A 16,080-nucleotide genomic window follows, 5' to 3' on the forward strand; every position below is an offset into this window, starting at 1 on the left:
AACAGAGATCAAGCTTGCAAGATCCAAAGAGAGTAGGTCCTGTACAAGATATACTCCGCATCACCCTTGGCCCCTTCGTTGGCTAACCAATTTGCCCATGGATTCATACTATCAAATGGCTCTACTAGACCCTAGAAAACAAACAAACCTGCTCTACTGACTCCTTTCAACAACCAAGTTTGTGCATGCATTAGTAAGTTTCATTCTTTAAATCATCTTTTGATAAACAATTTATTTGATTTGTTGAAAATTTTGACTGGTCCTTCAATTGTCATTCAGATTGAGATCACAAAAGAGCTGCATTTTACTTTACCACTCCATCAGAGCCCAGCTTCCCCAAGTTATTTACGACAAATATCAATTCACACAGCATCAGAGGTCAACTGTCTGAAGAATAGATTGACAATAGATTTGTACATATGCGAAATTTAGCAGTGGCCGCCAACCAGTTTGTAAGTGAGTTTTTCAAAGATTTATTTTCTACAAATTGTTCCGGTTTGCAATTTCTTATTCTACCGATGTTATAAAGTTGTTATTTTGTTTTCTATTGCTTCATTGAAGAAAATTGACTATGAAGTAGGAATCATCTCACAAGATAAACATTCCTATCTAAAGTAGAATTATGAACCTAACCTAGGACAATCATATATTTTAGCACGTGCATTATCCATGCTTCCCTACATAAATATCAGAGATAGCCAATGAAACAACCCGACAATCCATATATATATATATATATATATATATATATATATATGTATGCGGTGCCATGCACCTCGACACACAAACCGTTCGACATAATGTCTCAAAGGACGAAGGAATAAATACCGACTAAAAATGAGTAAACACGCCACAGAGAGCAACTAAAAAATCACAGCACGAGGAACAAAAGTAATAATAATAATAATTATAAGTCGAGCGAAGACTGTCAATGTTATGAAGTCCCCATGCTAACCTAGACGTAGCCACCGTTCGCGCGGATGACCTGGCCGTTAACCCACTCGGCGGCGTCCGTAGCGAGGAAGCCCACGACCGGTGCGATATCCTTGGGCTCCCCCAGCCGCCCCAGCGGGCACTCCTCCACCACCTTCCTCACCGCCTCCTCGCTCTTCCCGGCGAAGAAGAGCTCCGTCGCCACCGGACCTGGCGCCACGCAATTGGCCGTGATCCCCGTTCCCTTCAGCTCCTTCGCCAAGATCCTCGTCATCGCCTCCACCGCTGCCTTCGACGCCGTGTACGCCGCGCACCCCGGCCTCAGCGACCCCACCAGCGACGACGACACCGTGATGATCCGCCCGCCGCCACCCCGCTGGAGTCGGTTGGCTGCCTCGCGGCAGCAGAGGAAGACGCCGCGGGCGTTGACGGAGAAGGTGGCGTCCCAGTCCTCGACGGCGGTGTCGGCGAGGGAGGGGTACTTGGAGTCGACCACGCCGGCGCACGCGATGAGGATGTGGGCCGCGGTGCCGAAGAAGGACTCCGCCCGGTCGAAGAGGGATTTGACGTTGGCGGGGTCGGAGACGTCGGCGCGGACGGCGACGGTGCGAGGAGCGGACGAGGAGCAGGAAGAATTAAGCTCCGTGGCGAGGAGGTCGGCGTGGGAGGAGGAGGCGTAGTTGAGGACTAGGCGGGCGCCGAGGGAGGCGAGGTGGATGGCAATGGCGCGGCCGATGCCGCGGGAGGCACCTGTGACGATGGCCACGCGGCCGTCGAGGGGGAGGACGGGCGGGTCTTGGGCGGCGGCCATTGGGAAATTCTGTGCTTCCAAACGACGCAGGTGCGCAGAACGAAAGCGCCTTGCGATATTATTTTGTGAAAAATGGGAGCCATCTTCACCGTCCAACGAGGGTATTTATAAGAGAGGATATAAGCTACCAACCTTCCTTATTTTTATTTTTTTTTTTAAAAAAAAATATTTTAATAATATATGTACCGAGTTAGCGGGATCTAGAACAGGCGGGGGTTCAGGGTAAGGACAGCCCCAGGACGATGCGAGGAAGAGTAGGATAAGGGGACGATGGAGGTGGAAGAAGAGGTGATGGAGCTAGGCAAGGAGCTGGTATGATGAAGTTGGGAGTAGGAGAAAGGCTTTGCTGGAGCTATGAAAAAGGGTGAGGAGGAGGTGTGGCGTAGGACTGAAATCGAAACGGATATTGATTGGGTATTAGTATATCTATATTTATATTTGTTTTGTTTGGCCAATATAGATACGGATATAGATATTAGTCGGATGCAAAATTTTATATTCATACCTATTTTAAGCAAATACAGATACAAATTATATACCAAAATATGGATATAAATACGGATGTAAGTCGGATAATTAAACTTTATGACAATGAAATTAAAGATATTACTAAGTGGATGATAAATTAAGTTAATAGTATGCTAATATGATTATTTATTTTTTTAAAATGTTCATGAGTGCTATATAAAATTAAATAGAATTATAAATAGAATTAGATATTCGGATATGTATCGTATGGTTTTCTATTCATGTCCATATCCAATTTTTTTTGACGGATATAGATACAAATACTGATATTAGTCGGATGCTCAAATTTCTATCTATATCTGGATAGTTTCGGACATAAAAATGGATCTGGATGGATATTATCCAATCTATTTTCACCTCTACGATGGTGCGATGGAGCTAGGAGTAGAAGGAGCTTGTTGGAGTTGGGAAGAAGGGGAAGAAGGAAGCAGTGGCATGATGGAGCTAAGAAGAAGTGATCTTGCCGAAGTGAGCTTTAGATCATCAACGGTAGTGGGGCTGACACCATTGTAGGAAAGGCCAAGGTGGTGGAGGCTCCCTCCTCCACTCCTCCCCTCCTTCTTAAGCATCTGCAGCAACCACTAGCAGGACCCTCATCCACACCTATCTCCTCCTCCTCATAGCCAGCTAAGGCTACAAATAGGTCAGGTTGACCTATGACCCGATCCGACCCGTTTAGACCTGATTCGAATTATTTTGGTGAACCCGTGGGGCCAGGTTAGGTTCTAAAATTAGACCTATTCCATTTTTTGGGTTATGTCCGGATTTATTGAATTCAGAACCGACTCGACTTGACTCGATCCATTTGAATTTTGGATAATTTTAAGTTTCCAACTCTACGACCCGACCCGAACCCGATAAACTATTTGGGCTCGAAAAAGCTCGAACTAGTGTTGTTCTCTAAGTTATGCCTTATGACTGGTGTGCATATCCTATAAGTGAGTGGTATTTTGCATCTTGAGTTTATAGATTTACTTCAAAACACAGAATGATTCATGCAGTTTCATTGCTTGGTTTTGAAGGTTTATTAAAGAATAATGAGCACTTATAAGAACAAAGTAACAACTAGGCTAGAAAAGGCCTGAGTATGAAGACATGGGTTATTTTCTAGATAATCTGATTTGATGAGCATTGCATGTTTTTTTTTTAGCTAGTCAACCTTATCTGGTTTGTAATTTTTTGTCCTTTAATATCCAAAAGGGAAGTCATTGAATCTGCTTTCTGCTTCATAGACACAATCATACTCTTTCAGATTTATTTGAACTCGACTTGGACTCAAATCAGACCTGAATTTTTTGGGTTGGGACCGAGTTATATATGGACCCGACCCGACCTGAATGACCGTTGTATCAGAAATTTTAGCAATGGACTCGACCCGACCCGATCTTTTATTGAATTGGGTATGGGTCCAATATTAGGACCCAAACAAGAAACGGGGTTTGGTCGGAGTCACTCATGACCCAGTCCGACCCAACCCATTTGCACCCTTATAACCAGTAGGTCCATCCGGCTCCTCTCCTCCGGCCTCAACCTTGTCGACATTGAGTTCTTGCCCCCCGCCCCCTTCTCCTTCACCCTTGATGATGATTCAGACCCAAACCTCATCTCCTCCTCCTCAATGACTAAACCTGATAAAAAAACCAAGCAACTTGCCCAACCCACCCAAGCCCAAACTGTTTTGGAAGGATCTTTGCTTGATTTTGAAGCCCGAAGGGCCAAGTTGAGCCTAAAATTTAAGCTCACCTATTGAATGAGTTGGGCTCAGGTTTACATCGACTCGGCTCATGCTCGACATGAGCCTGATATTTATATAATATATAATATGACACAATATATATTCATATAGAATCTATATTATATAATATTAAATATTCTTTCATGTTCTTTCTCATCTCATCCTCCCGATCTCTCTTTCCCCACCTCCCCCTCCTCTCCTCCACCTCCGCCTCCCACTACCCTGAATACCCCCTGTATTTTCTCCCTCTCCCTTGTGCCTCATCCTTCTCGTCCTCCTCCCACCGTGTTGGTCGCCTCCCATCCTACCTCTCCCTCTCTTCCTCGTCCCACCTTCCCCTCCCCTACTCATCGGGTTTTAGGCCTGAAAACCCGAAGCCTGATAAGTAGCAGGCTCGGGCTTGGAAATTAAGCTTGATCTCTAGGCTAGGCTGGACTTGGGTCTGAAAAAATTAAGAGGTGCCTAAGGTTGAGCCTGACCTGAACTCAGCTCAGCATGCTCATTGAGTAAGTGTATGAGTGACAATTTAGTCCCCTGATGCCTCTTACAACCTAGTCCCCCAATGTTTCATTCGACCTAGTCCCTCGATGCCATCATGTGGTGCCATTGTGGTTGATCTTGATGTGTGTTACCTATCCTTCCACCCCCTTAGCCTCTTTCGCAGCCCTCCCACTCCTCTCCTCCTCCTCCAAGCCCCTTCCTTCAAATGCTTCTACTAGGGTTAGATCGTGCCCTCACCTTTGCCGCCACCCACGAGGTGTTGAACATCAAGGTTGAGGAGACAGAAGGGCGTTCAAAAAGAGCCCCTTAATTCTATATAATTATCAGACCTGACACTCATTTTAGTATGAAAATGATCCTAAAGCTTGAGATATTAACCAAATCAGCCACACACATAACTAGCTAGAATCGGTTGCAAGTGGACAAATTCGAGCCGTCTATGCTAAATCGAGCATCCAAGGATAGAATAGCAGTGAAAAGGACAAAAATGCCTTTTAAAGTACCGTGGCTAAGTTGTGAAAGAAAATGGTGGTGGGTATCATTTTTTTTATTTTGGTAGAGAAAAAAAAGAAAAGATAGCTAGGGTTATGATGGTCATTTTGTAGTTGAGAACGATCTTTGGAGAGTTCCTATCCCTCTCAAGTTCAAGTGTTGAGCTTGAGAGATTATTTGCTCACAAGATCACATGGCCATCTTGAGAATGGATGGCGAGGGCATTCAAACAAGTTTTTAGAAGGCATCTCGATAGAACTAAAAATGGATCAAATACGGAGCAAATATTGATATATTCATATTTATATTCATATCTTTTCAACAGATATAGATATAATTATAAATATTAAATGGATATCAAGATTAATAGTCATATTTATTCTAAATGAATACAGATACAAATTGGATATGAAGTATATCCATATTTGTTCAAGATATAAACAGAAAATTAAGTATATCCATATTTTTCTATCTGGATATGGTAGGAATGATCTCTCAAGGATCTCATCTTTTTCTTTGCTTTTCTCTTAATCATTTGATACCTATGAGCCCTATCTAGTTGGGGGAGATGGTGGCATCACCTTGGTTTGCATTCTTACTATTTTGAAAGCTCATCAAAATCAAAAGGTATTATTGGAGGGATTTCAAGCAGACGACTCATGCATAGATAGTGGCCTACCCGACCTATATCAGATTTGTTGCCATCCCTACCCTAAGATACTGGGATCTGAGGGTTCGTATGATGATAGAGACTTCTAAAGGGTCGGATCAAGGGTCTTAGACCCTATCCACGCATTTAGAAACCTAAATTTGAGAGAGAAAGCAAAGATCCACAAGCCAAGTACTAAACTCGCAGAAATTAAGTAAAGACAAGCAAAATAAGAGAGATACAAACTAATTTGTAATCAAGAAGCCAGAATTTTTATTCCATCAAAAGAAACTCCATGCCAGCATTCATGGATAAAAAATCTAAGCAAAAACAAACAAAGAAAATGGATGCTTTGGATTCTCCGCAAGGTCAACACAGCTCTCTACCTAGAAGGAGATCGCTTAGGGGTGGTGGACTGTGGACAAAGAAGTCTGTTCATGAGTCTCAGATAGGTACTATTTGGACTTAGGCAATGTGGACTTCTCCAATTTCGTTCATATGAAATCTCAATGATTTGGACCCAGACAAGAGCTAAACTTACATAATTACTATCTGGGATCAAAAACTTGGACTTCAAAATCCTGTGGGTCTAGTTTGGAGTCGGGAGTTATGAATCTAACCCGTAGTCCCCCAGGCTAATCATGAAGTGAGGAAGAAGGTATTAACCTACGCGTAGACTTGGTGTGCTACCGTTGATGCATTTGAATCCTTATCACATCTTCATATGTCTAATATAGAATGTTTTTGATAGGCCGCGATGCTCGGAGAGGAACCCAAGGCCAAATCCCAAGTATCTAGGATGAAGCTTAGACGTGGAGAACCGTTGCATGCACTGTGCAGGAGCTGATCGAAGCAGCTGTAAACGGCTACATGCAACGTGACTAAGTCAACTAGCCGTTAGAGATTGTTTAACATTCTGTTTTCCTTGCTTAATAGTCAAAATAGGGACCTTTAGTTTCGGCAATATGTACGAAGGATTTGTTAGTTATTTGCCTATTTAAGAAGCCACGAACATCAATAAAATCATTAAGCTTTTTATCCAAACTACTTGTGGTTCATTCTCACCCGAAGAGAATACTTAAGACAGTTGCGGTTGCTAGCTTAGCACCTGATTAGGACCTAACAGTTTTAATGGAAATTTATCAGTTGTTCATTGACATGCAATTATATAAAGATTCTCAGCTGCATAATAGCCTTTAACATTTCAAGGGATGGAGCAATACTATTTTCCTTCAATAGCCATTTCGTTATTTGAAGTCCTTCATATCCATTTAACATTATGGGCTTTTACAACCTATCATATATCAACCTTTTATCAGCACGCATATACAAAATTCATATTGTGTCATTGATGCATTGAATCCATCTCATATCTTTAGTCTATATGCACCATGAGGGAAGTCGTAAGTAGTTGATTGGCATGCATGCATACAAGATCTCTCCATGACATAAATCAGAAAAGATGCATCATTATATTCCTCTAGCAGTCATTAGCATTTTAAATTATGGTAGGAAGAGAATCACTGCGTTTTAAATAAGATCTCATAACATTAAATGCATTTTAAATTATGGTGGAAAGAGAATCACTGCATTCGTTCTATAACCATTGCATTTTTGGAATGACCTTAATATCCATTTAATATTATGAGATCTTATTCCTATCACCATCCCTCGCAATAGCCTGCAAATGCCCATAATCAGACGTTTTAACTCACGTATTGTTCCATCAAATCATTTGCGAGATGGCTGGAGGGATAACCCCATTCCTTGTGCTGGTATTGGTGCTATCTCTAAGCAATGCTCCAAGACTCTCTTCGGCTCAGAGGCGCCCAAGACTCCCCAAGGTTCCAAAAGGCCCCGAATCGATCATCTCGCCATCTCCGCCTGATATCCCAAGTGTTGAAGAGCTGGATTTCAATCTACAAGGCCGCGACCCAAGTGGGGGCCCCAAACTCCCCAAGGTTCCAAGAGGCCCCGAACCGATCATCTCGCCATCTCCGCCTGCTATTCCGAGTGTTGAAGAGCTGGATATCTTTCTACAGGGCCGCGACCCAAGTGGGGGCCCCAAACTCCCCAAGGTTCCAAAAGGCCCTGAACCGGTCATCTCGCCCTCTCCGCCTGATATCCCAAGTGTTGACGATCTGGATTTCTTTCTACAGGGCCGCGACCCAAGTGGGGGCCCCAAACTCCCCAAGGTTCCAAAAGGCCCCGAACCGATCATCTCGCCATCTCCGCCGGATATCCCAAGTGTTGACGAACTGAATTTCTTTCTACAAGGCGGCGACCCAAGTGGGGGCTCCAAACTCCCCAAGGTTCCAAAGGGCCCGGGACCCCACACTCCCAAAGGTTCACCTTCTCCGCCTGATATCCCAAGCGGCGGCGAATTTGATTTATTTCCATGAGAACCCTGGCTCAAAATTTATGGAGTTGTTGCGTCCAATGTTATTATGTTTTTATCATAAATGGCCTCATGCCCAGGAGTGAACTAACTGTCTTGAATACTGATTGACATAGTATATTTAGTATTTTGTTGGTTTATTCCTATGGATGGGATTTTGTGATGTTGATATGACCGTATAACTTATGATGTGTATGATGGAAGCAATATATGATGGCAGGTGTAGTCTTATTATGAATGAGAGATTCTTCGAGTCAATTTTTAAGGATAAGAAAGCGGAATAATTTAGAATTGTCTATTTTTGAGGTAGAAGGCCAAGGGTTTTACAATGGCTAGTTTACCATAGTTCTACAGATTTCCACGAGAAAGTAGTTTCCGGTTCATGGTGCTACCATAACAAGATGGTAAGTTGGCATGAGGATGTGGGATTGTCATGGACACCATGCAGGAGATTAGAACATAATATATAAATGAAAGCCAACATGCTATACAGATGAGACTTTAACATGTATCATGTGTAATAACATCCATAAGATTCAATGAGAGATGAGATATAGACTGCAACTGCCTGATTTAGGTTTGCAGGCTGGTTAATGGAGGTTAGGCATGAAAAACAATTAGGCCAGGTTGGATGCAGGGCGTCCAAGCTTGCTTCCAGACCAAACCAGCCTTAAGAGTTGTGTCTACTGGCGCAGGCTCTACTTGATATATGCTGCATATCACTTTGCTTTTATGCGAGGAAAGCAAAGAAAAATCTCAGATTTGGTCGACAGTATCTTATATTGCAAGGAAAATGGAGCAGGCAAGTAGCTGACTTCATGGCAAATTCTCTTTATATGGGATGAGGATATTTAATTGTTTCACTCCTCTTGGAAACCCTATGGTTTTGCAAGTCGAATTGTAGACAGCCATGCACATGAGGCACAATCTGATTCTCGCCTGTAGGAGGAATGCACTTTTTTTTTTTTTTTCACCAACTTCACGACTTGAGAAATTGGAACTTCTTTCTTCCCTGGAAACAGATCAAGCTAAAAGCAATCCCCCAGAAACAAACCTTTCTGAAACTCAAACATAATTCAGAAACTTTTTTTTTTTACAACTTCAGATCCCTGTCATGGAAAATCATGTCCCCCAGGATCTTCCAAAGTAGAAGTGTCTAACAAATTATCACTCCTAGGTTTGACGGTAGACGACAATAAGTAAATATATCATGCTAAAGACACATCACTGGAATAGCCCTGAAACGAATCCCATTGACCTAGATGAATGGAATGATAAGAAGATTGATGAAACCATCATGAGTTCAAAACTAGAACGACCAGTTTCTGAGGAAGGCTTTGTTGACTTCGAAGCGCACATGCGTATGCCTCAAAAAGAGCCTACAAGCGCATCTGGTATGATCCATGGTTTCATGGAACCAACCACCTATTAGCAAAAAGAAAGTCTAAAAGGGATTATCTTCAACTCTAAGCACCAAACGATAAAACAACCATGCCGAGTTAATATTTAATACACAGTGATAGGCCAGAAACAGGAAACGAGACCACAGGCATCTCCAGAGTTTGAAAACAAAATGATAAATAAGGGACTCAATCCCTTCGAGCTTTATTCCATGAACCTAAGGAGGAGCACTACCTTTGTATCTCACATACTACTGGCTGGCAAAAATAAACCAATTTAACAGCAATATGTTCAAAATTTCCACAACCAAACTTCAGTTAAAGCATGAAAAATGCAAGGAGCAATGACACAAATACCAAGAGCAATGGTGGAAGAGAGAGAGCTGAAGCAGATGTTTTGATCTGTATAGTGAAATTGCATTCTGCTGTAGAGGGGTTCTGTGTCGTCTGCATAGCGAGACCTTGGAAAAAACAGCTCATGTCCTTTTGGTTCTGAACTTGGAAGTACATGTTGAAGGCATAGGAAGCATTGCCATTGGCATCCAACTGATTGCATGTAGATTCATACCCAAGTGGAGTGCAATCAGAGAAAGTGCAAGCATAGTTAATGTTGTCTCCTAGCTTGCTTAGGTCTTTGGCATTTGGATTGAACACACACCATGTCTGAGGTAAATACTCCACGTTCTTTGCTGCCACGAGCATCTTATTCTGTCCCTGACCAGAAAGATCCATAGGGAACTTGGGCTGCCCATCATACTTCAAGATCCCCCAGTGCCGTTCGAAGTTTCCTGGAGCTATACTTTTGGCATCTTCATCGATTAAGCTAAACAAATATACTTCTAAGTACTGGTTGGGACGGAGCGGTGTTCCACTATTTGCTGCAAGACGCTTTAGAAGACCGTTGTAGAACCTCTGGGCATAGGATGCTTTTGCATTTTTGTCACCATCGGTTGGCCATCCAACCTCTCCAACAATGACTGGCAGATCACCTAATCCAACTGCCTTTAGAGCCGAGACCAAAGTATCAAAGTTGGCATCAAACACATTGGCGTATTGAATCCCATTATCAACAACAGGTTGGCTCGTTCCATCAAAGAAAGCAAAGTCCAACGGGAAGTTGTCATTGTCATACAGACTTAGGAAAGGGTATATGTTAACAGTGAAGGAGCACCAGCCTGGTTCAAGAACTGGACAATCTGAGTCATGAGATCATTGATATCCGATCGGAACCTTCCTGCTGATGGGACTGGGTTGTTTGTAGGGGAATTATAAACATCAGCATTGAGAGGAACAGTGGCCTTTATGCCGCCAGCCCCTGCCTCATTGAGGGCATTTTGGATGTTCTGCAATGCAGGAAAAGTCACATTCAAGAATGAACCATTGTAAGATGACAGGAAGGGTTCATTTCCAACTGCTACATATCTGCAACAATCATAAAGGAGAAGAAATCATTAATCTGTGCTCAAATTTCATAAAGAATCTGTATTTATGGCAACACTAAATACATCAAATTACTGAAAAATGTAACTGTGGCCAATGAAGCAAAGGAGTAGATAACTGGATTTTTTCTTTCAAGTTTTCATCTACAAACTGATATAACAGCTAAATCTGAAGAGATCAGGTATGATGTCCAAATTCAAGAGTCAGACATGCGAATAGATACATGACAAAGAGAAACATTAACTTCTTGGTGGTATAATGTTTACAGGTTAATAAATCAGAGAAGATATATTAGTACCCATCACTACTGAGTACTATTTGGATTTGTTATGCTCTTCAGCTTTAATAAGATCTTCTTTCTAGTGAGAGAAAAACATGCACATTAAGTCCTCAGAACTGCCAGAAATAGATGAAACTGCCACTAGAACCCTGCTGCTTGAATCAGGGAATTGTATTATTGAAGAAAGAGGTAGGTGGTAATGTAAAAGGTCTTGAAGCCAAAACAAAGTCAACCCAAAGTTTCCTACAAAAGCATCTGAATGATCATACCAACTCATGTAGAAGGAAGAGATGTCTCTCTTTGAAACAATGTCACACATAAATGTAATAATGCTTCCATGACACCCTCTCCATTTTGGCCCAAGAGATTTCTTGAGCCACTATGCATAAATAAAGAAAAGGAAATATGTCCCAACCTCTTCTTAAAATCCTCATATGAAAATGACCCCATCACATGAATGTAACTTTTCTGCCCAAGCAGTTCAGAAATATCTAATGAATGCCAAGTTTGTGCTCCAAAATCAACTGATCAAAGTGGAGGGACCTGAAATACTGAATTGAAAATGATCCAATCAAGGAGAAGGATGAATTCCCTTCAACCTGCTCAACTCGAATCTTTCATATAAAATAATAAGCAATAAAAATATTAGAAAGTGGGGCTCCAAACCTTTTACTTTCATTATTTTTTCATAATCCATAAATTATGGTACATATCATGGATGGAGAGCAAAGTTTATGCTCTTTGTTTTTACTCCTTTTGTTGAGATTCTAGCGGGTGGAAAGTAGAGTCCATGCTCTTTGCTTTCCCTCCCTCTATTCACGTTCGCCAAAACCATGGCATAAACCCTCTACTTATATTAGTGAGATCCTCTTTATTTAAGTCAGATTCTTCAAGTTAAAAAAGAAGAATTATAAATTATCTACTATTCTATAGAGGTCCATTCTTTTTATTTGAATTGGATCCCTCTCCTAGTTATAAGAGGATGAAACTTGCCTCTTTTATGCTCATGAAGTCTTTAGCCTAAATAGGGTCAGATTCCTCTGCTACTTAAAAGAGAAGACAAATTATAAAAATAATAAAAATATTTAAAAAACTTTCAAATTTGGGAGAAGCTAGACCTTGACTTCTGTATCAACTTTATCTTCAATCACATCGCCAAATTCTTCTCAAATTAGAAGTTACGGCTTCTCGAAATTTCTGTACTTATTGAGTTCTAGATGTAGCAAATTTTGCTTTTAAAGCTTGAGTGGCCAAATCGGTCCATGGCAAGTCAAATGATCCTGTTGGATCAAAAATGGAAAAGTTTCATGCTATTGGGCCAAAAGGAGGTTATTGATCAGCTTAGGGCAGAAAGGACTTTATAAGGATCCAAACCAAGCTTAGATGCTGATTCCCATAGGGCTAGAACGGCATGCTGCCTCAAAACATCATGAGAGCCAAAGGAAAAATGTTTTCCTCGGTACTATTGGATGTCAGAATGGAGTGCTTTCTCATCAAACAATTTTCTAGGCTTTTCTTTATAATTGCCTACTAGATGATGTAAGGAATCAGGTTCTATGGCACATTCATGCAAATTAGGAAAGCAAGCATACCGGAAAATTAAGAGCTTTTGCATTGATCATATGCTGTAATATTCTTCGTAAAAAGATATGCGGCTGCTGTCTCATCCCCAAATAGTTAAAACTGCATACATGAAGTGTGATGGCAAAATAGAAAATTGCATTGAAAAAACACCTCCTCAATCCCCGAATGAACATCTCAGCCCTGGATTTTAACATTTGGGGGATATGCCTAGGGCTGTGTTGCTTTATTCATCTTCTTCAAAACCATGACCATGCAATTAAAAGCATAATGCCAGGCCCCAGTCTCCCCAAACAAGAGCTGTCAAGTTCGCACGATCAGCATTTCTTGTAAGCAACATATGCAGGGTGAGAAGAGAACAATCCTAAATATCTTAGCACCTGACATGTAAGTTCTCGTAAATAATATAGACATAGATATCATAAAAGACTTTTAAGAGAACGAAAAGTCACCATTCCTCCATCTTTATAAGGTTTCTTATAATGCAATCCTTCTATTAGCTCCCAATTAAAGCATTCAGAACACAAGACCTACTTCCTAACCAAGGAGAGAATAGCAATACTCACCTTATATTTATATAGAAATAGTTGAGTAGAGGAATGGATATGTACTTTGCTCATCTTGCACCCTGTCTCTTCCATTTAGAAGGGGAAAAGATCCTGCATCCACCAAAGTTTGATGCATGGCTCTCTTGCCCATACCTTTACATGTACTTTAGTAAAGAACGACTAAGCTCTATTTTCTTATAAAACCAATTATGAAGCAGCCCTTACTGATGGATTTACAGATAGACAAGGTAAAATTCGTATCTCCATCTAAACCTTCTTATACTCCACAAGCATTCCAATATCTATCAATCTTGAAAAGACATTAACAAGCAGGAAAGTTAGATTAGATCTAATAGAAATTGAAGTATTGCCATTGACAAAATTTCTTCCCAGAACCATGCTTATTGTCCATCCTTCCAATAAACAAGACCCAAAAGTACAGAGAAGGGGAAGAAGCTCCAAAGAAGAATCAGATTGAGTATATGAAACTACATCTAGGCCAATTAAAGTCAAATATGGAAACTTATGACCACAACATTCTTCCCATGAGCTGACTGAATGATTGACCATTCATAGCACACCTCGATGTTGATAATTTTAGTCTCACAAAAGCAATTTATATTGCACCTCATCGTATTACAACCGTGTTTAAGCTGCACACTTTGATTAAAAAAAGGTGGAACATGAAAAACTCTCAGATGCCTCTTAACAGAATGCAAAGTTAAGCAATTTAATACTATCACAAATCTGATTTCAGATGCAGTAATTTCAATAGCACTACTTCGTAAAGATGCATTCCTTTACTCTAAGAACAGAGACAAGGGAATTTCAAAAATTCTCAGCCTGATAATTTAAAGGAACAGCTCATGCTCATGATTCCTTTAGTTCAGCACAAGAAGGGTTCTTGTACCAAGTGTGATCAACGAGCACAAGAGCAACCACAAAGATTTGTCCAGAAAGAAACAACCAGCTACTCTTCAAATCAATAAGATCAGTGTAGAATCCATTAACTAAAACTACATAGCCTACAGTATCAACAAGTAAACTGTATAACCTGCAAAGTCCAAACTGCCCAATAGGCAGCTAAATCTTCTACAATCATAAACTCCAAAGAATAATTATGCTTGTGCCATTGGTCTTTCACCAGAAAAAAAAAAGAAAAAAAGAACTTAACCCAGCACCAAGATTCTTCTTGAACTGAAAAATTAAACAGAGAAAATTAATAAAAAAACAACCCCATGGTTTAGGTCCATTCCACGTCCCAAAAGTCTAATGATGCATGCACAGATAAAGAAAGAACAATCCTAAAACTCTGGTATCATAGATGCTGCCAAGAGAACTCCAGTAAAACAATCAGAATTTTAAACTAATGATCATGCAGGAGAAATTAAGGTGAAAGAAACAAATGAAAGGACTCACTTAATGTTCACTCCTCCATCGAAATTGTACCGAGTGACATTCCTGTTGACCCACTTCTTCGCCGTGGCGTAATCATTCATCGCACCGAGTTGATTGTTGGGGATGGCGACCATGACCTCTATCCCGCTCCCGGCCAGCGCGCTCATCGTGGCGGCGTCAGCATCGAACAGCTTAACCTTCTTGATCCCGTTGTCCTTGAGGAGCTGAACCACGATCTCCGGCGGCAGCGGGTGCGTGGCCATCGTCCCCCAGTTCACCCCAAGGCCTTCCACCATGGAACAAAAGAAGCCAATGAAGAGAAGCCATACTACCACCCGGCAACCTGCCATGGTTTTCCGGCTAATTCTACCGGAAAACCACCTTCCTTCCTGACTATAGCACACCACCTCCGGACAACAGGATTGAAGAACAAGAAAACTCAAAGAAATTATAGGAGAGAGAGAACAAGTAGCAGCAGGGTAAGATTTGAGTACATGATATGATATAAAAATATATAGAAACAGGAGGCGAATTGATTGATTAATTAATTAATTAATATTATTTTGAATACAACAGGGTTGCTGGAATTGGAGGAAATTTGAATCGACTGGATGGAACGAAAAAGGATTCCTTTTTGTCTCCTCGACGGAATAAGACTAAGAGACAATGACAGGAAATGTGGAGGCCAACGCGGATAAGGAACAGAGCAAGCACCGCCCAAAAATAAATTCGGTTCCCTTTTATATATTTTTGGGAAAGAAAGAAACCACCTTTTGCTGGAAAAAATCGCAGGATCTCCGATGGTCGGTATTTTAGAAGAAGAGCTGGTGAACACCACAAAAGTCCCTGCAAAAATCTGGTCGTTTTGAAGCGAGTGATTTTTTCTCAATTTTTTCTCAAAAACTCAATTTTTTTTCTCTTTTAAATAAAGATTTGGAAACAACGGAGCTAGAGACTAAAGTCGGAAAGAGACAGAAATCTATACAGAATGATTTCTTGAGGAAGACGAATGCGGATAGAAACACCTTGCAACCCAATCCCAGTTCAAAAAATCGTTTTTTTTTCCTTCTTTCTTTTTGCTCGGTGAAATTGATAGCAACAGCCCCTACCTATCACTGTAACAGCAAGTGAGGGAAAAAAAAAAAAGAAACGAAAACTATCGAGAAGGAGAGATAGAGAGAGAGCGAGACCAAATGCAAAGCAAAGAATATATTTTTTTTGCCGAGTTTGTTTTTTCTCTGAAAGAACAAGGCGAATCAAAGCAAAGAACAAGCTCTTGGACAGGAAGGGGGCCTCCGAGAACGAGAGAATTCCTCGAGACCTAAAGGAGAAGAAAAAGTAGAGCTTTTCGAATGCCGTCACCCTTTTCCCCTTCCCCGTAATGGA

The 16,080-nt window shown here is 41.2% G+C and overlaps 3 protein-coding genes across 3 annotated transcripts; 1 reads left to right on the top strand and 2 right to left on the bottom strand.

The window, feature by feature from the left end:
- Positions 1-798: 798 nt before the first annotated feature.
- Positions 799-1,959, bottom strand: LOC103723044 (NADPH-dependent aldehyde reductase-like protein, chloroplastic). The gene has a single exon (XM_008813837.4). It carries the CDS (start codon positions 1,742-1,744, stop codon positions 956-958), a length of 789 nt encoding a protein of 262 aa, XP_008812059.2. The 5' UTR covers positions 1,745-1,959; the 3' UTR covers positions 799-955.
- Positions 1,960-7,391: 5,432 nt separating this feature from the next.
- Positions 7,392-8,051, top strand: LOC120104098 (protein app1-like). The gene has a single exon (XM_039114630.1). The coding sequence runs from the start codon at positions 7,392-7,394 to the stop codon at positions 8,049-8,051; it is 660 nt and encodes a 219-aa protein (XP_038970558.1).
- A 1,570-nt stretch (positions 8,052-9,621) lies between these two features.
- Positions 9,622-16,080, bottom strand: LOC103723045 (glucan endo-1,3-beta-glucosidase 8). The gene is given in 3 exon segments (XM_008813839.4): positions 9,622-10,610; positions 10,613-10,869; positions 14,716-16,080. Coding segments are annotated over 3 exon segments (1,431 nt in total). The 5' UTR covers positions 15,045-16,080; the 3' UTR covers positions 9,622-9,765.

This window comes from Phoenix dactylifera, chromosome 16 (genome assembly GCF_009389715.1).
Source record: "Phoenix dactylifera cultivar Barhee BC4 chromosome 16, palm_55x_up_171113_PBpolish2nd_filt_p, whole genome shotgun sequence".
Lineage (NCBI taxonomy): Eukaryota > Viridiplantae > Streptophyta > Magnoliopsida > Arecales > Arecaceae > Phoenix > Phoenix dactylifera.